The sequence below is a fragment of the Hemitrygon akajei genome, chromosome 13 (assembly GCF_048418815.1).
Source record: "Hemitrygon akajei chromosome 13, sHemAka1.3, whole genome shotgun sequence".
NCBI lineage: Eukaryota > Metazoa > Chordata > Chondrichthyes > Myliobatiformes > Dasyatidae > Hemitrygon > Hemitrygon akajei.
This window is the reverse complement of record NC_133136.1, coordinates 58,784,461-58,807,293: the sequence shown is the minus strand read 5'-3', so window position 1 is coordinate 58,807,293 and position 22,833 is coordinate 58,784,461. Positions and strand designations below refer to the sequence as shown.

At 38.1% G+C, this 22,833-nt stretch overlaps 1 protein-coding gene across 3 annotated transcripts in view; it reads right to left on the bottom strand.

The window, feature by feature from the left end:
• The window catches only part of commd8 (COMM domain containing 8), a 101,674-nt gene that overhangs the window by 69,563 nt on the left and 9,278 nt on the right, over positions 1–22,833 (bottom strand). For 2 of the 3 annotated variants that reach the window (XM_073064716.1, XM_073064718.1), the window contains exon 4: positions 20,292–20,447. In XM_073064716.1, coding sequence (XP_072920817.1) covers positions 20,292–20,447 — 156 coding nt within the window. Of the gene's footprint in view, positions 1–5,463; positions 10,109–20,291; positions 20,448–22,833 lie in introns of those variants that run through there. The other variant, XM_073064719.1, reaches the window with a different exon arrangement.

Below are 22,833 nucleotides of genomic sequence, written 5' to 3'. Positions count from 1 at the left end.
TAAAGTACTGGAAAACTCTGAGAACTAAATGGTTTCTGCAGTTAATTTTATTGTAAGCTTTGCCCTCGTCTTCAAGAGATTACTGGATAAAATTATGCTAGACTTCAACCAGAGTCTTAACTGTAAGACGAGACAGAATAGGGGAAAATTATTATAACTTATCCAACTTATCTTAAAGGGAACAAAAACTAATTATTTATACTGTGACAATTTGATACTTAGAAACTGCTTCCATTTTTCTTTTTTGCTCTGCTTACAAATCCAAGTACCATTCAGATTCCTGAAAAAAGGCAGACTGAGAAAGAGCCTCAGATGAATAGTTTCAAATGAAGAAAAAGGAAACATATTTTAAACAGATGGTCAGGCATTTCTTTAGCACTGTTAAAGTCCCTTTAATTGTACAGATGATGTCCCATTCCGTAAGCAGCCTCATTCCACTGTGAGGTGCTAGTTGATCAAAGGTTGATCAGAGGCTGCAGCATAGAGCTCAGAGGTAAATTGTAACACAAGTGCACAGAGCAAAAAGGCAAACACGAGGAATCTGGAAACCTAAACACTGAAAATTGAGACTGCCAGGTACTTTGCTTAAGATATCAAAGTCACAGCTCAAATCCTTTTGTTACTGAAAACAAATATCATGGACAGCACCCAAAAGCTCTGATCTTTGCTGGCTGTGGAGAAACATGCTGTGGGCAACCTGTCACATCATTAGGTTCTCAACAATACACACAAAGCATCAACTGTACTAGTATGAATCACCTATGAAAAAAAATGCCTGGGTAGATTTCAAAATTTAACCTAAGAATAAAAAAAATCACTTTTATGCATAATTTCCACATGAGAAAAACAGAAGAAAATGAATTCAGTTTCTGAGCTCTTGTTGCTCAACAGAAACAAAAAATATGGATTTGGGATACTTTTAAATATTAAGTTAAAATATAAGCTCTATGACTAAATATGGCTTTCAGCTTTTTGGTTAAGTCTGAGTTTAACATAAAATCTCTCTTTTACATACATACAGTAATAAATATGTGAAATTGTTAACCAGCAGCACTAGTCTAAGCCAACAGAAATAACCAACTGGAAAACCATCTGCTTGAGAATGGAAGCAAAGGCAACAGAAGGAACAAAAGATACTTTAAAAATTGTGTAAGGAAATTATTTTCATCTGGAAATAACCACAGGAATGCAATGATCAGAATAGATAATACAGACTGTAATTTGAAATGAAGTATAACAAAACTGAAACCTAAATAACTTTAGACATGAGAAAGACAAAGCCATGGATGTTCTGCACTTTTTATTACTTCCTACAGGGAAGTCCACAACATTATGCAGTAACATTGTCTGTCCATGATGTAAGCTCACATATCCGTGCATTGTATTCTATTTTCTCTTTCTTATACATAACTTTGGTGAGGATTAAACATGAAGTTTCCATTGGTACAGTTAAATCACCAGATCCATTCCAATTTGATTTTAAAATTAAATTCTGATGGAACATTTGTTTCTTTTTATTACTTTCATAGAAGATAATTTAGAGTTGATGAAGTTACAAGATTAGATTCATAGAAGTAGTAGCTGTTCCTTTCATTTGTAATCTTTTGCAATTATGCCATATTCAATATTTAAATAGCAATGAACATGAAATCATGTAATACTCCTGAATAATGCAAAATGATACGGCAGAGAACACAAGACAAATTACTTTGGTATGTCATCAATATACTTACAATGTCCCTAACTGAAGAAAGTAAAATGAAATGCTGTTGTCAGCAGCTCCATAATAAACATGGAAATTTTTTTTCAATGGTGTGGAAAAATAATATATATGAATATAGTTACTTCAACATTATAATTTAATTTCAACTGTTGCTCAATGCATATTACATTGGGTCAGATTCTGCTGTTGTAAGACACCAAGTACATTTGTCATTATTTAGACTTAGCCCACATAATTCAACTTAAAAATATCTGTCCAGCAAGATGATGACAGCAGAAAGGAAAACTGAGTGTCTCTGTATGAAAGGGCAAATAACAAGATACTTCCTCAACATTAGATTTATGGATTAGTGGTAAACATTTACCTTCCAGCATTTTAAACTTAGACAAATCACATCTAAAAAATTAAAAGGTTATTTTAAAAATGTAAGCCTGCAAGTTTAAAAAAAACTTCTGTTGTCATTTGTGCTCTTCCTCAAACTTTTTTTCCTGCCTCATGTTTTCTGGTCAAGGGTACCACCAAGACAAGGAGAGGCCCCACTTCATCCCACAGCATAGGTAAACTTCTTGGAGTTGTTCACTACATGACACTGAAAGCTTTAGTAGTGTCCTTCAACATAACCATTACACTGGAAGGCTTATTCATCTGGATGGTTCTTCATGGCTGGCTTTAGATTAATCTTTTTAATATCATCTGCCATTCCTTTATGAATCGTCACAACACAGCACCCTTCCACTTCAGAAATCAGGAGGTGAAATCACAACACATTAACAACAACTCTTGAAAATTCTATAAGCATTGATTAAGAAAAATACAAGTTTGAAACAATGAGATATTTGAGCAATTTCCTCTAAAGTCACCTTCTCCCCAAAGAAACTGTGACATCTTTCACAGAAGGAATACAAAATTAGAAACAACATTGATGCACAAAAAAGGAACCCACGGTCATAACTGGCTAAAACCAAAATTTTAAATGTTTGCTGTGCAACTCTTTTGATACATCCAACTATGAAAGTGGCATTTGATAAACTCACAGCAACTTGTCATGCTAACGAGCACATAGTGCATTTCACCAGCATTATTTAATAAACATCATTACAGGTTTATAATTTAATACTGCTGATTAATCTATTTGTTGGTCTGCTTTCGCTTGAAAAAAATACTGAATTTTAAGAAAATGTTGCTGCTGGAATGCTTTTGACTATCTTCCAAACAACCGTACTTAAAGGTGAAAGAGGAAGGAAAAAGATCAAGATCTCAAATATAGGAATGTGACAATGGAGTAGAACCTACACAAAAGCCCATAAAAAGGTTCTTCATGCACAACAAAGTCAAAGGCACTGAGTTTATTGTTGTATCTGCAAGTATCAATACATGGGTGTAATGAAAAATAAACTTACTTGCAGCAGCAGCACAACCGCATAGCATTAACTTCGCCGAGGTACAATACCTAAAAAGCCTTCAATTCATAAGCACCATTATCTTCTGCAGCAATAACTCAGCATATACCAATCACTGGCAATACTTCCTGGGATTGTAAACTTCCCTTGAATATATCAGTATACATTTGAGGGCTACATGAACATTCACATTGAAACATGTAATATTCTAAGAGGACTTCTTATTAAAGACGTTGGAGGATCTCAAACTTGGGTATGATGGTATCACAAGGGATTAGCTATTCAGGACTAAACCAACAAGAAAATTTCTTCACTCACAAATGGGAAGATTTCAATTTCTTTTCCAGCAGAGTGTAAATGTAAATGCTAATGCTCAATGAGTGTATAGAAGGATCAATAACATTACATTTTTGAGCACGTTAAATCAAATATGGGTACAGGTGAGGAGTAAAGTTGATGTAGACCAGCCACATTCTTCCCACATGTTAGGTCAGGGGGTTTTGTAAATCACTCCCAGTTCTTGCTTTTTCAAGTGTAAAGTTGTTGCACCAATTTTTCAGCTCTTCAGTCGTATTCCTCTATGGTGCCTGAGCCTAGTTTCAGAGTCACCTGAGAGGAATACACTTTCACAATGAAAATCACACACTTGAACTGATGTTTCCTATATCATCTATACACTTAAAATAAACAGCTAAAAGGTTAACTTTGTTATTAAGTAAATTTACTTGATAGACTACTTATTGTGGTTTCCAGGATTTGTACTCAATAGTACATAACCAGTTTTGCTCTTCCTAATGACAGAACTATAAACACATTTTATGGAAATAGGGATAAAATTCTGAACTGAAAATGTAAAGACAAATGTGTAATTCTTTCAAATGCTAGCTATCTTGACAAGTTTTAAGGTGAAGATGAATAACTTTCATGTAAAAGCTCAAGAAAGATCTACTTAAATTGAGTGTCCAGATTGAAGACATTTTTCAAAAAGCTTGATTCATATTTTCATTAAGACAATTGCCCTCACAGTAATAATCAGCATTGTTTGTTGGGAACCTTTGATATTTAAGTCCATCATGTGTTAGAAAGAAAATTTTCCAAAAAAAAAGCAGTTATCAGCAGAGCACGTTGAATAATAATCAAATAATTGTAATTATTCAATTATCTTAATCCAGTAATTAGCAGGCCATTAGTAACTACAATAGACTTCAAAAAAAAATCTGGTATCAAAGTACTCCAGAACCTTCACGTGTGGGGACAAAGATTCTTGAAAAGCACTGGAAAATTTACAGATGTTTCAACTGATAAGTTAAGCAGTTGAAGCTGTTTAACTCCAAGAAGCAAGGCAACCTAAATTTAAATTTAAATTTAGGTTGCCGTATTGCTGACAGCAGCTTTCCAATAGATGTGGTATGTGGTCAAGTGTAACAGAACAATTGGACAAGATTGGGAATCATCAGAAGTAATAAGGTGGGAGAAGGCAGGGACCAATGAAAGTCACAGGCATTATAGAAATCTCTAATGAAATGAGAATATCTTTCAACACAGCAATAAATATGGACTACTGTATTTCTCTTCAGGAGTGTTTTCACTTTGGAGCAGCAGAAGACTTATTTTCATATGCAAAAAAAACCTGAAGACTCACTTTACACATTTACCAACAGTACTCTTTAATTTGAAAGTTCCAATTTTGGTTTAACATGTTGATTAGCACAAATCCCTAGTCCTTTTACTAAAACATACCAAAGAGCAGCTGTTGTAGTCTGACCAGCCATTGACCAACTATATTTGCTGCCTGCACTATAGAAAAAGTTAAAATTATAAATGCAATGCTGACAAAATCAGATAACCCAAGCAATTCCCTGTACCTTTTCATCCAGCTTCTGCCATGTTCAATTCTGCAACAGCTAACTGGACGAAATTTATTACAAGAAATAGAATTTTTCAGTAATCTAGCTCTTGTCCAAATCAATCATCTTTCCTTATGTATTTTTTAAAATTTAGATAAGTTACCACAAATCATTTCAGTGTTAGAAGTCTGATTTAAAGCTTCTGTTGGAAAAAAATGAAGATACTTTTTGCTATTCTATCATACCAATGCAAATGAATACAAGTGGTATTAAAATTCAAAGGTTACTATCACCAAAGCATATTCTGGTTTAATTCCCAACCTCCTGTGCTAGCAGGTACTTAGTTTGATAAGCAAAATTTCCAAGGCTTCTACCATACAGAAAACCCACCAGACAGGCTTGGCATTGATAGTATGAACACTGTATTAAACATGGAGATAAAAATTTTAATGGTATAAAATTTCAGCGATATTTTAACAGGTCAAGCTTTCAATTTATTTTAAAACATTTATTGAACAGGATAACATATACTACAATTGTGAACATGGGATTTGCCACGCAATGCTCAATTCTCAAAACATATACACCAGTCAAATTATTTTCAGACTGGGACAAAGAGAAAAGGCAACATTTAGACTGTGGTATACACTGTATGAATAGAACCACATCAAGTTAAAAACGTCCACATTTGTCTTCTCTGCACAGGTGGTGAATGTCTCTTACACAAGAGACTCGCAAGCTGACATTCACTCGCCCTTCTCTTTCCATACATGTTTTATCTCATCTCTTATACAAGCACTAAGTTCTGCCTTATAGAATATTCACCCCATACAAATTCTTTCCTTTTGAATTTAAGAACTGTTATTGCTTTATTTGCATTATTTAATCTGAAGGGCCCAACTGCGACAAAAGGCAGTCAAAAGCAATGCTGCCTACATGTAAAATTCCCCATTTGACCTTAGAAAGAGAAAGTACTAACACGCGAGAAACAGCTTTGTTATTAAATCTACTAAACCAAGCCTTTATTTTATTAATACATCCAGTCATTAATGTATGTTCACCAAAAGATTCAAATTTACTGTAAAGTTAGAATACTCTCAAATCATGATTTTAGTGTAAAGATTCCAACACATCCTCTTCCTTCAAGATTTACACTGACTTCATCTCTACATTTTATTTTCAATATCCTCACTATATATATATATATATATACACACACACACACACACACAAAAGGCTTGAATGAAAATACAGATTTGCATACCCATTAAATTTAGCATTCGCATATTTAAAAGTGCACTGGGGTTGTAAAATAGCAGTTAGGATTAGGCTTCAATTCTTTGAAGAACTGAACAGACATCAAGAGTAGCAACAGACATTAGAAATGTAATTCATCAATTAAAAACATCTTCAGAGCACAAAACAAAATTATATATTTAATGTTTACCATCTCAAATAAGTTTGAGTATCAATGTATGATGCAAAATCCAAACCAGATTTTTAAAGTACCCATAGCCACAATTTCCTAGATTCCTATAGTCACAGAAACAGGCCCAACACATCTAGTCTGTGACAAACCATTAATCTGCCTCATTCCATCAACCTGCACCTGGATCATACTGCTCTGTACCCCTCTTATCCATATAACTACACATTTTCTCTTAAATGTTGAAATCAACCCTGTATCCACCACTTGTGCTGGCAGCTTGTACCACATTCTCATCCCTGAGTGAAGTACCCCTCATGTTCCCCTTAAACACAACACCTTTCACCTATAACTCATGACTTCTAGTTGTAGTCTCACCCAACCTCAACGGAAAAAGCCTGCTTGCATTTACCCAATTTATAATTCTATAAGCCTCTTAAAAAAAACTCCCCTCAATCTTCTGCCTTCTAGGGAATAAGGTCCTGCCCTAATCAACCTTTCCCTATAACTTAGGTCCTCAAGTCCCAGCAACATCCTTGTAAATTTTCTCTGCACTATTTCAATCTTATTTACATCCTTCCTGTAAGTGAGGGACCAAAACTGGACATAATGCCCCAAATTAGGCCTCAACAATGTCTTATCCAATTTCAACATAAATCAATGTTTTGAGTACAGGAGCAGAAATATTATGCAGACCGATGTGCCAGAAGATTTCTTTACAACTACATCTACCTATGATGCACTTTCATGAAATTATGAACCTGTATTCCTAGATGTTTCTGTTCGACTAGACTCTTCAGTGTCCTAACACTCACCATGCAAGATTTACCCTGGGTGGTCCTCCCCAAGAACAACACCTCATACTTGTCTGCATTAAATTGCTTATTTTTCCAGCTGGTCCAGATACCACTGCAAGCTTTGATAGTACACAGCAAGGAAAACTATATCCAGAATCTTGGTGTTATTTGCAAGTTTGCTTATCTAGTCTACTAGTCAGATCATTGATACAGATGACAAACAAAATTAGACCCAGCACTGATACCTGCAGCACACCACTAGTGACAGGGCTCCCATCAGAGGGAGAAATCATCTACTACCACACTTTGGCTGTACTTGCTAATTGTCTGCACAAAGATCAGGATTACCATGGTTTTTCAGACTGAGCACAAAACATTTCCTTCAACAATTTGTGGGTGACAGTTGGGTTGAAGTCAACAATTGCAATGGGCTAACACTAATTGGCACAGGTCACTGACAGAAATCATCTTCCAGTCATCCCACACCTGCACTTACCTTCTAGAAGTCCAACATTTTTTAAGTACCCTGGAGTCCTGTGGTAGTACCCAAAGAGCAACAAGGCCTTATACAATATACTGAAACCCACCCCTCAAAGTTTTGACACTTGCAAAGTAATTTGAATACAGTAGCATTGAAGCAGGTGGCTACATTAATAAAATAATGCTACTAAAACTCCTTAAAACAATTTAAAATATTTAACTTATTGCTTTTGGCTTTCCTCGCTGCAACTGGCAGGACCATGGCCCTTACATCATACCCAAAACAGGACCAGAGACAATCCCAAAAAGACTAAATTCTGCCAATAATTACCAGCAGAATATGAGCCATTATTTCAAAATGGGCCAAAATAGTTAAAAGATTTACAGGCACACAAAACAGCACAATTGAATCAAATTGATTGAGCCATCAGTTAATAGAAGCAGCTGCTTATTTGGGACGATTCTTAAAAAAAAAATCAAGGTATCTGGTATTTCCTTGTTTTATGCCACATAATTGCAGCAGAAGATGCTCAGCTGGGTGCACTTGGGTGACTATTAGATACTACACCGTATTATCTAAGAGTGAACAGTTGCACAGTTGCTTGTGCTATGTTATCCATTTGAGCTGGTGGCCACCGATTCAGAAAGCAGTGATGTTTGATAAAATAAACAAAATTGACTTTAAAAAATACTTGAGACGTTTGCTATGAAAAGATTTGATACTAGCCACACTACACCAAAGTAAAAGTCATTACCTAACTCCATTCACCATCAACACACACAAAATGCTGGAAGGAATCAGCTGCCAGGCCTGCTGAGTTTCTCCATTTTGCTTAGATTTCCAGCATCTGCAGAGTTTCTCTAGTTTGAGAGTACATTCAACATCATCTGGCAGGGATAACTGGAGTGCCAAACTCTAGTTACATGCTTGCTACATCAGCAAAATAAACTGCAAGAAGAACGGACATTATGCGAGGGACAACAGGGAAGATTCAGACAAAAGCATGAAAGTACATGTTGAGGCCCTCAGTCAATGGTTTTCTATTGTAACTGGACAAGGTGTGCATGTCAGTGGACCATTGATTAAAAATAAGTCAAAGGAACAAGCTAAGAAGCTAGGTCATGATCAACAGATGGTTGGTTGTCTTAATGGAAATGTAGGCACCATAATAAGTTTAAGAAAGCACACGGTGAGAAAGGCAGTGCTGAAACTGAAAGTGCAGAAACATGGAAATCAACAAAACTCCCCAACTTAACACAAATATTTTGTGCAGATGATTATCTAAAAAAATGCTCATGAAACAAGCCTTTTTCTTAAAAAAAACTTTGTGCCATGTTGGACAGTTCCCTTTGCTACAAACACACACTATCAGGTTCAAAGAAAGCAATGAATCGCATTACTGTGCTGTGTTGCTCAAATGTCAGGAACTGATAAAAATAAAATGTTGGTTATTGGAACAAGTGTTAAACCTCAATGATTTAAGGGGCTAAGAATGGATAGTTAACCATTCGAGTACAATGCCAGCATACACTTGAATTCTTCTGTCAGTAACCATTATGGATTAATGGAGATTTACAGTACTGTAGCAATATCGATAGTGATCTAATTTGTTCTGTATTTCCTTTAAATACATAATTTGTTATTCAGATAAAAGGTAGTTTGACTTTAACACCTTTTTAACTATTTCCATAAAACTTCAGCTAATTTTGGCATCCGTTAACTTGGGCCAAAAAAAAATAATGGTCTTGATGTGCACATTTAACCAGTATCCACTGTAGTTGTAAGTACATAGGTGAGAAATAGGTTAAATATCTTATAAAACTGAATACTGGGGTGTATATACAATGTAGATATTTCTGAATGTTTTACCCTATTTGCATTCATTTTGTTTCCCATCTCGAAAGCTAATCTGACAATATTGAGACCCATGTCAAATGAAATGGTTACTAGATAACACACTCAAGTGCTGCAAAAGATCCAGCATTTTCAGTCAGATCAGATGTCAAATCCTTCTTCTGGGCAATGTGTGAAATCCAAGACAACAAACTTAGATGTATTTTTCTTCTTAGTTATATCTTCCACTAGGAGCCTTCATTAGTTGGGAAAAGAATACATCAAACAGCTACAGCTCAATCAGGAAACAAAGCACAAAATATAGTTGCAAATATAGCTTTACTGCACATTGCTATTTCTGTGGCCAGTTATTGAACCAAATATTAAACATGACCAAACTTCAATGAGTTTCAGAAAGTTAACAAGTGCTTTAAAAATAAAGCAGATTTTTCATCAAGATATTTGAAGTTCTCCAGGCTTGATAACTTCTTGTTTATGAATCCAATGTTTTTCACTTCAGTATCAGTGCAAAGTTCAAAGTAGTTCTTCCATTGGAAAAGACGTTAATGATCATGTCCAATCATTTTATTTGTAGAACAACCTGTTGAGAAAGAAATCAGTAAATTTAAAACCTAAATATTATAGTATGTGTCAGGCAATTTCTAAAAGTTACAGTAAACATTAAGAAACCATTTTAAAAATTATTTTTATTTTTTTTAATTCAAGAAGCTCGCTGATACAGCGGTTGTACATATTGAGAAGGGTTTGCAGTTCATATTTTGTGTTCTTTTACACCACGAAAGCTGGAAAAAAATGCAATTTGAATCAATTGCTGAAAGCCTTTAGTGAAGGTAGCTGGTGATACAGCTGGTGATACCATACCATTGGAGGGGGATAAGAACACACAAATTAGAGAAACGTTTAATTGGAGTAAGGGGAAATATGGGGCTATCAGGCAGGAACTTGGATGCATAAATTGCAAACAGATGTTCTCAGGGAAACATACTGAAGAAATGTAGCAAATATTTGGGGATATTTGCATAAGGTTCTGTGTAGGTACTTTCCAATGAGATAGGGAAAGGATGGTAGGGTACAGGAACCATGGTGTACAAAGGCTGCTGTAAATCTAGTCAAGAGCAGCAGCTTACAAAAGGTTCAAAAGAAAACTCGGTAATGATAGAAATCTAGAAGATTATAAAGCTAGCAGGAAGGAGTTTAAGAATGAAATTAGGAGAGACAGAAGGGGCCATGAGAAGGCCTTGGCAGACAGGATTAGGGAAAACCCCAAGGCATTTTACAAGTATGTGTGAAGAGCAAGAGGATAAGATGTGAAAGAATAGGACCAAACAAGTGTAACAGTGGAAATGTGTGTATGGAACCAGAGGAGATAGTGGAGGTACTTAATGTTTACTTTGCTTCAGTATTCACCACGGAAATGGATCTTGGCAATTGTAGGGATGACTTGCAGTGGACTGAAAAGCTTGAGCATGTAGATATTAAGGAACAGGACGTGCTGGAACTTTTGGGAAGCATCAAGTTGGATAAGTCATGGGACCGGACAGGATGTACCCCAGGCTACTGTGGGAAGCGAGGGAGGAGATTGCTGAGCCTCTGGCGATGATCTTTGCATCATCAAGGAGGGCAAGAGAGGTTCCAGAGGATTGGAGGGTTGTGGATGTTGTTTCTTACTTCAGTGGTTGGCAAGTTGATGGAGAAGATCTTGAGAGACAGGATTTATGAACACGTGGAGAAACACAACATGATTAGGAATAGTCAACATGGCTTTGTCAAAGACAGGTTGTGCCTTACGAGCCTGACTGAATATTTTGAGGATGTGACTAGACACAATGATGAAGGTATAGCCATAGATGTAGTGTGTAAGCAAGGCATTTGATAAGGTTCTGGGATCCCTACTCTTTGTGATTTTTATAAATGACCTGGATGAGGAAGTGGTGGGATGGGTTAGCAAATTTGCTGATGACCCCAAGGTTGGGGGTGTTGTGGATAGTGTGTAGGGCTGTCAGAGGTTACAGCAGACATTGACAGGATGCAAAACTGGGCTAAGAAGTGGCAGATGGAGTTCAACTCAGCTAAGTGTGAGGTGGTTCATTTTGGTAGGTCAAATATGATGATGGAATATAGCATTAATGGCATGCCTCTTGGCAGTATGGAGGTTCAGAAGGATCTTGGGGTCCGAGTCCATAGGACACTCAAAGCTGCTATGCTGGTTGACTCTGTGGTTAAGAAGGCATACGGCACATTAGCGTTCATCAATCATGGGATTGAGTTTAAGAGCCAAGAAGTAATGTTGCAGCTATATAGGACCCTGGTCAGACTCCACTTGGGAGTACTGTGCTCAATTTTGGTCGCCTCACTGAAGAAAGGATGTGGAAACCATAGAAAGCGTGCAGAGGAGATTTACAAAGATGTTGCCTGGATTGGGGAGCATGCCTTATAAGAATAGGTTGAGTGAACTCGGCCTTTTCTTCTTAAAGCGATGGTGGATGAGAGGTGACCTGATAAGAGGCGTACAAGGTAATGAAAGGCATTGATCATGTGAATAGTCCAAGGCTTTTGCCCAGGGCTGAAATGGCTAGCACGTGAGGGCATAGCTTTAACGTACTTGGAAGTAGGTACAGAGGAGATGCCAGGGGTATGTTTTTTTTAAAAAAATGCAGAGTGGCGAGTGCTTGGAATGGGCTGCCAGCGGCGATGGTGGAAGCGGAAACGATAAGGTCTTTTAAGAGACTCCTGGATAGATACATGGAGCTTAGAAAAACAGAGGGCTATTGGTAAGACTAGGTAGTTTTAAGGTAAGGACATGTTCGGCACAGCTTTGTGGGCTGAAGGGCCTGTATTGTGCTGTAGGTTTTCTATGTTTCTAAAAGGCTTGTGCCTAGCTACATACAATCTTACCATCAGCTGTCTGTATTTTGTTTGGTACCTATTGAACGAAGGTCATCAATTTCTAGTATAAAATTAAATCCCATAATGGTTTGTGACAGGATTGAGTTTGCATGGACCACAGGTAGAGTAATTCAACCTAGGTCAATGTCACACATTTGTTAACAGCATATCAGAAATATTATCAGAACCAGAGAAACTGAGTTACAGAGAAAGGTTGAATAGGCTAGGACTTTATTCCCTGGAACGTAGAAGAATGAGGGGAGACTTGATTGAGGTATATAAAATTATGATGGGTATAGATAGAGTGAATGCAAGCAAGCTTTTTCCACTGAGGCTAGGGGAGAAAAAAAAAGAAGAGGACATGGGTAAAGGGTGAAGGGGGGGAAAATTTAAAGGGAACATTGGGTGGGGCTTCTTCACACTGAGAGTGGTGGGAGTGTGGAATGAGCTGCCAGATGAAGTTGTAAATGCCGGCTCACTTTTAACCTTTAAGAAAAACTTGGACAGGTACATGGATGAGAGGTGTATGGAGTGATATGGGCCCAGTTGCAGGTCAGTGGGACTAGGCAGAAAAATGGTTCGGCACAGCCAAGAAGGGCCAAAAGGCCTGTTTCTGTGCTGTAATGTTCTATGGTAATCAATATAGCTAACATTTTCTGTTCTGGCAAATATTAAGTGTTAATTCTATTCAATTTTTGCAGCACAAATATTTGCATTCTTGTATCAAATTCATTTTAGACGGGAAATGTAACATCTTTACATTGTTTTCCCAATTTTTTCTTCTAAGAAGGTACAGCAAAAAGGCTTCCTATGTTAGATATTATTCCAATGTGCATTAATACCACTACAGAAAAGTTTAAAACAGCTTCTGCAAAAATTGCAAAGAAAACATTAATTTTGCTTGACATGGTTTTCATGCGACAAGCCAAGCAAATTGAGTCTCAGAGCTCAAGCATTCGAAGGAAAATATGTCACCATTGTGAAACATAATAAAACAAAATGTTATCTGCATAATAACAAAAGCCTGACTAAAAAAGGATCTAGTGCTTTCCCGACACATATGATGAATAAATTCTTCTCAGGCTTCCAGCCAGGTACAGGTATGGATTATAACCCACGCTTCAAAGTCAAACTTTGCCATCTTCTTCAGGGATGATGCTTGGACACATCTAGTCCGTTGGTATTTAGAGCACTGTAGTCCATCCCTCTTGATTGGTTAGTCCTCATTCCAATCAGGTTTCCACTCTCCCACCTTAGAGTTGGACCTCCGTATCCGCGGGTTCTGCATCCATGGATCAAAAATATTTTTTTAAAATTCCAGGAGGTTCCAAAAAGCAAAACTTGAATTTGCTGAGCACCAAGCACTACACTTAATCCAGGCGAATGAAGTGATGTGCAGGCATACCCTTGCTGTAGCCTCCCGCCATTTCACAGATGATTTCAGAGATGATTTAAAGTATACATAGGATGTGCATAGGTTATATACAAATACAATGCCATTTTATACAAGGGACATGAGCATCTGCGGATTTTATTATCCGTGGGGTGTCCTGGAACCCATCCCCCAAAGACAGTGAGGGGCGACTGTATTTACAATGAAGTTCCAGTCATCACTTAGAGCAAGACCTTCATCGTTGTTAAACTTTTATTTCTTCTGGTTTTATTTCAATGGCTTCCTTTACAAGGTGTTCCCAAAAGCCATTGGCACAGCACAGTAGTTTTGTGCCAAAATCACTCCTATCACCATTGCAAATGCAGTATTCTGCTACTGCCAATTTCTCCTGGTAACTCAAACAGATACACCTCCCATGGTCCTTGATGCAGGTTTGCACCATGCATCCCATCTGGCTGATATACCATAAAAGCTTATTTTTTCTCCCCCCATATCAGAAGAGCAGATTATCACTAATTGATACAGCTATATTAGTTTCTGGAAATGCACCTCAAGAAAAATCCTTTAAGTGATGTACAATATGGGTCTGACCCTGTAGCAACCTGCTCAAGGCTTAGATCATAAATTATTCTAACTTTCCTCTGCAGGCATATCTGAAATTTCTATTGCTGAAAACTGAAGAAAAGTCAATAACGCCTTTCAGCATTTTAGCCTAGACAATATCTTTCTGGTTACAACAAATACTTTAAATCCTACCCACTAAAACTTAAAGCAAGCAATCTACAATGCACAGCAATAGCAATTTGTTGAGGAAAGCAGTAGGTTGAGCAAAGTGTTTGTGGGAGGGTATGGAAGAAACTCAACATTTTGGGTGGAAGCGCTCATCAAAAGATCAGAACAAATACACTATACTTCTAACGAACATGGTTACTAAAACAGTGCATCACCATTAAATCATCCAGTCTTCCCCAATCAGAAGCCCTGGATGAACCATGAGATCCAAAATTTACTGAGGGTCAGAACAGAAGCACTCAAAAGACCAAGAAAGCTACAAGGGGTACAGGTATGATCTCCAGAAAGCCAACGAAGGATGCTCAACAGCTGTGGCAGGGCTTGTATGCCATCACCTCCCAATAAAGTTAAACCAAGTGACATGAGAGACAGCAGGGTTTTGCTTCCAAATGAGCTCAATGTCTTCTATGCTCACTTTGACTATCAGACCATCGCAAACACACACACCTCCTGATGATCCTTTGACCTCATTATCTGAAGCTGACGTGTGGCCTGCCTTCAGGATGGCGAATCCAAGGAAAGCATCCAGACTGAAAGGGGTACCTAGCCACATACTAAAGACTTGTGCTGACCAACTGGTTGTATGTTCACTCTCTTCAGCACTGCATGGTACCCACCTGCTTTAAGCAGACTCCAATAGTACCAGTGCCCAAGAAGAGCATGGTGACCATCACCTAGTTGCACTTACATCCACAGTAAAGTATTTTGAGAGGCTGGTGATGAAACGTATCAGCTCCTGTCCGAGAGGCGAATTGGATCTGCTCCCACTTACCTACCGGAGCAGCCGGATCCTGGATTTCCTCACTTGTAAACCCCAGTTAGTTCTGATTGGCAATAACATCTCCTCCCCAATCTCCACCAGCATGGGTACACCACAGGGCTATTCATTTAGCCCCCCTGCTCTACTCACTGTAAACCAATGACTGTGTGGCTAAGCACAGCTCCAATGCCATATTCAAGCTTGTTGATGACACCACTGTTGTGGGCTGAATCAAAAGCTGGTGATGAATTTGCATACAGAAGGAGATTTGAAAATTTGGCTGAGTAGTGCCATAACAACCTCTCACTCAATGTCACCAAGATCAAGGAATTGATTATAGACTTCTGGAGAGAGGTCCATAAGCCAGTCCTCATTGAAGGATCAGAGGCGGTGAGGGTTAGCAACTTTAAATTGATGGGTGTTACTATTTCAGAGGATCCGGTGTGGACATAGCATGCAAGTGCAATTGGGAAGAAAGTACGGCACCGCCTCTATTACCTTAGGAGTCTGCAGAAATTCAGTATGACATCCAAAACTTTAACAAACTGCAACAGAAGTGTAGTGGAGAGGATATAGACTGGCTGCATCATGACCTATTTGGAAACACTAATGCCTTTAAACAGAAAATCCTACAAATCAAAATTAATTATCATTCAATAATGCATGGATGCCAAACAAACCAGCATTCCTCTGGGATCAGTGTGCAACATAACATATTCCAAATAGCAAGCAAAAAAAGAAAAAGTCATGCAAAAAAATATATACATATGTGCGAACACCCTGACATGACCTACAATTTGATGGTACAGTCCCCAGCAATCCAGTCTATCATTCCACCAAATCGAATACTGGAAGGCAGCATCAACTGAAAAGGCCAACCCTCAACAACGCATGGACACCATGCTACACCGCTTGCGGCATCTCCTTGCCTGGATTGCAGCAGCAGGCAAGCACATAGCACCTGTCTCACCACCAAGGGAAACCAGCTTGCAACATCTTACATTATCAATGTCCAACAGGATCTAGCAATCGCAAGAGTAATGTCCCAGTTACACTGCACACTGTCTTTGCGCACCAACTCCGATGCCTTTGAGCAGTAGGCAGCACCACGTTCTGCATCCAGCTCAGCTCCTCCAACACACTGGCCAACTACTCCGATCAACGAACAGCTTATTGATGTGCTAGTCCTGCTGTACCCAGAGTTCTTGGTGTCCAGTATAGACTTGTGATTAAAAAAAAAATTTGCTTGGGCCCCCAAGAGGCTGCTGCGTCTTACCAGTAGATTGTGTTAAAGGTAGTGGATTTGGTCTGGTATATCATGGATAAAATCCTCACAACCACTGAGCACATCTACATTAAACATTGTTGTAGGAAAGCAGCATCCATCATCAGAAATCTCCACCACCCAGGCCATGCTCATTTTGCATTCATGCCATCAGTAGAAGGTACAAGAGCCACAGAACTTGCACCACCAGGTTCAAGAACAGTTACTATCCCACAACTATCAGGCTCTTGAACAAAAGGGGATAACTATACTCACTTGCTTATCCATTGAGATGTTTCCACAACCAATTATCTCATTTTAAGGACTGTTTATCTTCTTATCTCATGTTCTCATTACTTATTTATATTTGCATTTGCAGTCTTCTGCACGCTGGTTGATTTTTCATTGATACTGTTGTAGTTACTATTCTATAGATTTGCCGAGTATGCCTGCAGGAAACTGAATTTCAAGTTGTTTGTGACATTTGTATTTTGATAATAAAATTTACTTTGAACTCCGTAGCAGGACAGAATAGAATGTGCAAAAAAGCTTGCAAAAAGAGCAAAGGTGGGTGGGGGGGCAGAGATGCTGAGACATAGGCCAGTGGTGACTTGTAGACTGAGGGGGTTAATGAAGAATGACAGACATATGGAGCCACTTGAGTAAGGGTGAAGAATGGAGCTGAGAGGCAGAGAATGACAGGTGTTAGCAGATTTTTAAAAAAAAGGCAGATGGAGCCAGGTGGAGGAAGAATGAAAGCGTGTTGATGGAAACAGCTGCTGAAATGAGTGAGATCAAGGTTTGCTAATATTCTAGAACATATTGATATTAAGGAGGTTAGTGTTGGATTTCTTGAAGAACATTAAAGTAATGTGATCTATTCCAGGTTATTAGGAGAGGAAAATGGGAGATTGTTGAGGTCTTGACAGAGAACTTTATATCCCTTTATATCCCTACAGGCAAGGTCCTACGGAACTGGAGAAAAGCCAAAGTTGTTCCTTCATTTAAGAAGTGCAATAGGGCCAAACTTGGAAAACTTAGGCCAGTGAACCATCAGCGGTAGTGAAATTACTGAAGATTAAATCACATCTGGAAAAGGAGGGTCTTATTACGGATAGTCAGCATGACTTTGTGTAAGGGAGGTCATGTCTTACAAACTGAAGTGATTTTTTTTTGGAACAGGGTAGGGCAGTGGATATTGTCCACAGACAATAAGGCATTTGAGAATGTCCAAACACATCAGACAACAATAATCCATTTGTTATTTAAATCAAAATCTTGGAACTTATCTAACAGCATATTGAAATTGCATGACACTCAATTCACTGCCATCCCAAGTGCAGTTAAGACAAAAGCAATATACAGGTTTCCCCCGCAATCCGAAGGTAGAGCATTCCTGTTAAACCGTTTGTAAACCGAAATGTCGTAAAATGAAGAAGCAATTACCATTAATTTATATGGGAAAATTTTTGAGCATTCCCAGACCCAAAAAAATAACCTACCAAATCATACCAAATAACACACAAAACCTAAAATAACACAAACATATAGTAAAAGCAGGAATGATATGATAAATACACACCCTATATAAAGTAGAAATATTGTAGGTACGGTGTAGTTTCACTTATCAAAAAAAAATCGGGAAGACAGCGAGCCAAAATCGATTTGGAGAAAAAAAAAATCGGCATGTACATGCATGTGCACGTACACGCCTACGTACGCACACGCATGCGCAAACAACTGCCCGCACAAGGCTTCACGGTCATTGTAGTCTTTCTTGGGGTAAACACACGTATAAAGCTGGCATCTTTTTTTCGTAAAAGTGAAAATCCTCTTTGGTTAGCGAAAACAGGTACTAATGTAGGTCTTTTGTAACAGCAAGTTGTCGTAAAGCCAACGTTCGAAAAACAGGGGACACCTGTAGTTGAAATGGCATTGAATTGACTCAGATGGAAATTTAGGACTAGCCCCCTTAGACACTTTTTTTCATCACCAGTGACAGGATTGACAGACGTTCCAAAACTTCAGATAATATTCTGATCAGAAATATTCAAAGATTCTTAATGCAGATATTTTGAAAAGAATATATCCTACAACGTTTACCTGAAGCTATCGTTCAGTGAATAAAAAGAGACTATAGGAAAAGTGGGCTGTTCAGACCTGCTCTGCCATTCAATTCAATCATTACTGATCTACTACCTCATTACCATATTCTCAGTCTCTCCCCATGCAATTGATGTGTCTTGTATGTAGAAACCTATCTAGATACATATATGTTTTATGATTTATACAGGCTTCTGCACTACAGCATTCTAGAGCAACACCACCGTCCGAGAAGTATCTCCTCATCTTAGTCCTAAATGTCTGTGAACAGCCACTCCTCCCCCAAATCTGGCTTCCTCAACTAGTAAATTATCCTACCCCTTTCCAATCCTTCTCAGCCCTTCAGAATTCTGAACATTTTAAAGAGAATTCTCTTTTGTTCTTTTAAACTCAAATAAATACAGGACTAGTTAACCCATTCTCTTCTCTTCTAAGTGTTGTTACCCTAGTAATCAGTCTGCTGAAACCTCACTGAACCACCAGCATAGTAAGTATGCATCTTTGAGTAAACAGACAACTTCACAGTAGTACAGGTGTTGTTTTACCAAAGTCCTGGATAACTTTAGTAAATATTCCTTGCCACCGTTCTCAAAATCTTTCTTCCCAATGCCAACATACAAAGGAAACCGCTTGCTTTACCTGCAGGTTTGCTTTCAGTTGACACCCAGAACCTTTTCCCAATCAACTATTTAAGTTACACTCCCTTTTTATTTTTCCAAAAGTTGATAACTTCAGTTATTATTACAATATATCCATTCTAAATTACCTCTCTGCATCCTCCTCACAATGCTAATCAAATTGCCACTGTTGACAAACTTCAAATAAGCAGAGAATAATAAAATGGTCAGTTTCAAGGTTTGTTGTTGTTCAGTGGTAAACTCCGACTCATCTATTGAGATGTTTCCACAACCAATGATCTTTCTTTAAGAACTCTATCCTGTTATTTCACGTTCTTTCTATTTATTACTATTTATTTATATTTGCATTTGCACAGTTTATTTTCTATGTTCTACTGGATCTTTCATCGTCTTGTAGCTACTATTCTATACAGTTGCTCAGTATGCCACAGGAAAAAGAATCTCAGGGTTGTATGTGGTGACATACATTTACTCTGATAACAAAATTTACTTTGAATTTTAATGAGTACAGCCAGTAGGTTCAATTCTGCTTGGTGAATATAAGGTCTGGCAATGAAAAGGTTCATTCTGGCAGAGATTCAGGAAAATAATGGATGCTGATAAACAATAGCCAGATTTGTTATAATACATGGATGACTTCATTATGTTGCTCACACATCAAGATATGATGGATTAACACCCTTGAAATTTTTGTCTACTATGCATTACAATAGAATCACAAAATTGATCACCACAGTGAAGTACTATCTCCAAGTACCATAAAAAAAACATCCCGAGTTCTACATTCAGAATAATACACACAAAATGGTGAAGGAACTCAGCAGGCCAGGAATCTGTGTCTACATTTAGAAGATCAGCACATTGGAGACAATTAACTGAAGAAAAATTGCAGGCAACATAAAGGAGCAGACAAATACATTAAAGTACCTTATTTGCTGCCTCCAGAGAGTGAATTAGTGTCTGGAGCTCTTCTTTGTCCATTTCAATGGTGACAGGTTTTAGTACTCCATTTTCCTTGACACTGAGATCAAGGTTCAGCAGTGGAATTTGAAGAAAAGCAATCTTGTCACTTGAAAGAGGTAACTGTAATTCAAATAAAAACTAAATGAACTATACATTTAGCTTTTCTTTTAGTTGAATTTAATGGATTGAATACACAGTTTGTACATAGTCAAAGTCCTTAGTGTCTAGGCGAGTGAGTCTCACATCAATCATAAGGAAGCTATTGGAGGGGTTCTTACAGAGAGCATTTGAAAACCATGGCTCATTCGGGACAGTCAGAATGGCTTTATGTGAAGCAAACCATATCTTACTAACTTCAGTTTTTCGAAGAGATGACAAAGGTGTTTGATAAAGATGCATCTATGGATGCTACTTACATGAAACTTAGCTGCTTGACAAAGGCCTCGTGGTAGGCCGTTCAAGATTAAGATGCAAGGAATCCAAGGTGACTTAGCTGTTTGGATTCTGTACTGAATGGTCACAGAAGAGAGACAATTGGGTTTGATGGGACTTAATCAGCTGGAAGTCTGTGGTTAGTAGTATTCTCAAGGAACTGAACTAGAACTTCTGCTGATTGCAATGTATATAAATGACTTGGATGAAAATGTGGATGGGTGAGTTAGTAAATTTGCAGGCAACTCAAAGACTGGTGGCACTGTGGGCAGTGTAGAAGATTGGCAAGGTTACAACGGGATAAGATCAGCTGCAGATATGCATGAAGAAATGGCTGATGGAATTTAATCCAGCCAAGTGTGAGATGATGCACTTTGTGGATCAAATGTATAGGAAAAGTAAATGGAACAACCCTTAAATGTTGATGTACATAAAGATCTTGGGGTCCACATTACAGCTCCCCCAAAAAAAAGGCTTCACAAGTTGACAGGGTGCTAAAGGAGGTACATGTCATGCTTGCTTGTATTAATGGAGGTAATGAATTCAAATGTCAGCAAGTTATGCTTTAGCTTCAAAAAACCTTGGTTAGGCTGTATCCAGAGCATTGCATTCAATTCTGTTGTCCCAATAGAATATATGACAGTATGGCACAGGAACAGGCTCTTCAAATCACTAAACTAGTAATCAAATGTCCATCTAAACCAACCTCTTCTGTCTACACAATGTCCATAGCCTTCCATTTGCTGCACATTTGTGTGCCTTTCCAAGAGCCTCTTGTTGTATTTGCTTCTACTACCATCCAGGTACATAACTTTCCAACTCTTGAACTTAGTTCCTCCACTAATGAAGGCAAGTACGTCATATGCCTTCTCTACGACTTGATCAACCTATGTAGCCACTCTCAGGGAGCTAGGAACTTGAACCCCAAGATCCCTCTGCATCTCAATTCTATTAAGCATGTTAGAATTAACAGAGTATGTCTCTTTACATTTGATTTCCTAACGTGCAACATAGCAGATTTGACTGGGATAAATGCCATCTGTCATTTCTCTGCTCATATCTGCAAATGACATATTCTGCTGTATCCTTTGCCAGTCTTTATGCTAGCCACAGCACCACTGATCTTCTGCAAACATGTTAACCCAATCTACATTTTCATCCAAGTCACTTATGTATAACCCAGAGGTCCTGGTATGGAGGGTGCAGAAAAGGATACTGCCTGGAATAGAGGGCATGTGCTATAAAGGTGAATAAACATAGATTATTTTCTCTGGGACAATGGAGGCTGAGGGGAGACCCAATTAAAAGTATTAAATATGAGAAACAGATAAATTCCTCTCCCTTTTTTCTTTGGTTAAAGTGTCTAATAATAGACGGCATGCATTTAAGGTGAGAGGGTGTAGTTCAAAGGAGATGTGCAGGGCAAGCTTTTTTCTTTACAGTGGTGGATCCCTGGAATCTGTCAGGGTTAGTAGTGGAGGCAAATAAGACATTTAAGAGGCTCTTAGATAGGGTCATGAATGTGCAGACATCAGATTCAGTTAGACAATGGATTCAGTTAGATATTTAATTACTAGTTTAATGAGCTTGGTACAATACATGTGCTGTACTGTTCTTTGTTTAAAAGTAAAGTTCACTTTCTGTCCTGCATTCAACACATTTAAACCTTGCACAGAAGTTCAAAGCATGGCTCATACCATGTATGGCTCAGAACTTGACCTCTCAAGTAAAATTAATTGATTGCAGATACTCCCCAAGCTACAGCAGGGTTCCTATCATAAGAACTATTCATAACCCAGTTTGCAATTTGGAAATGTGACTGAAAATCTAGCTCCCACATGGCAGAGGAAACCTGCAGCCCTACAGCAAATTGTAAATTCATCCTACCAATCTCCCAAATGCTCATTTGAGCTGCAAGGTTGGTTGGTAAACTTGGGAGACCCAACTGTCTAAAGACCAAACAAAATACATTTTCATGTGAAAATAGAAGAGGGCCATACAGAATAACTGACTTCTATAATGGAAGTTCCTAACACAAGTTTTGCTGCTAAATAAACAAGAAACTTCACTGCTC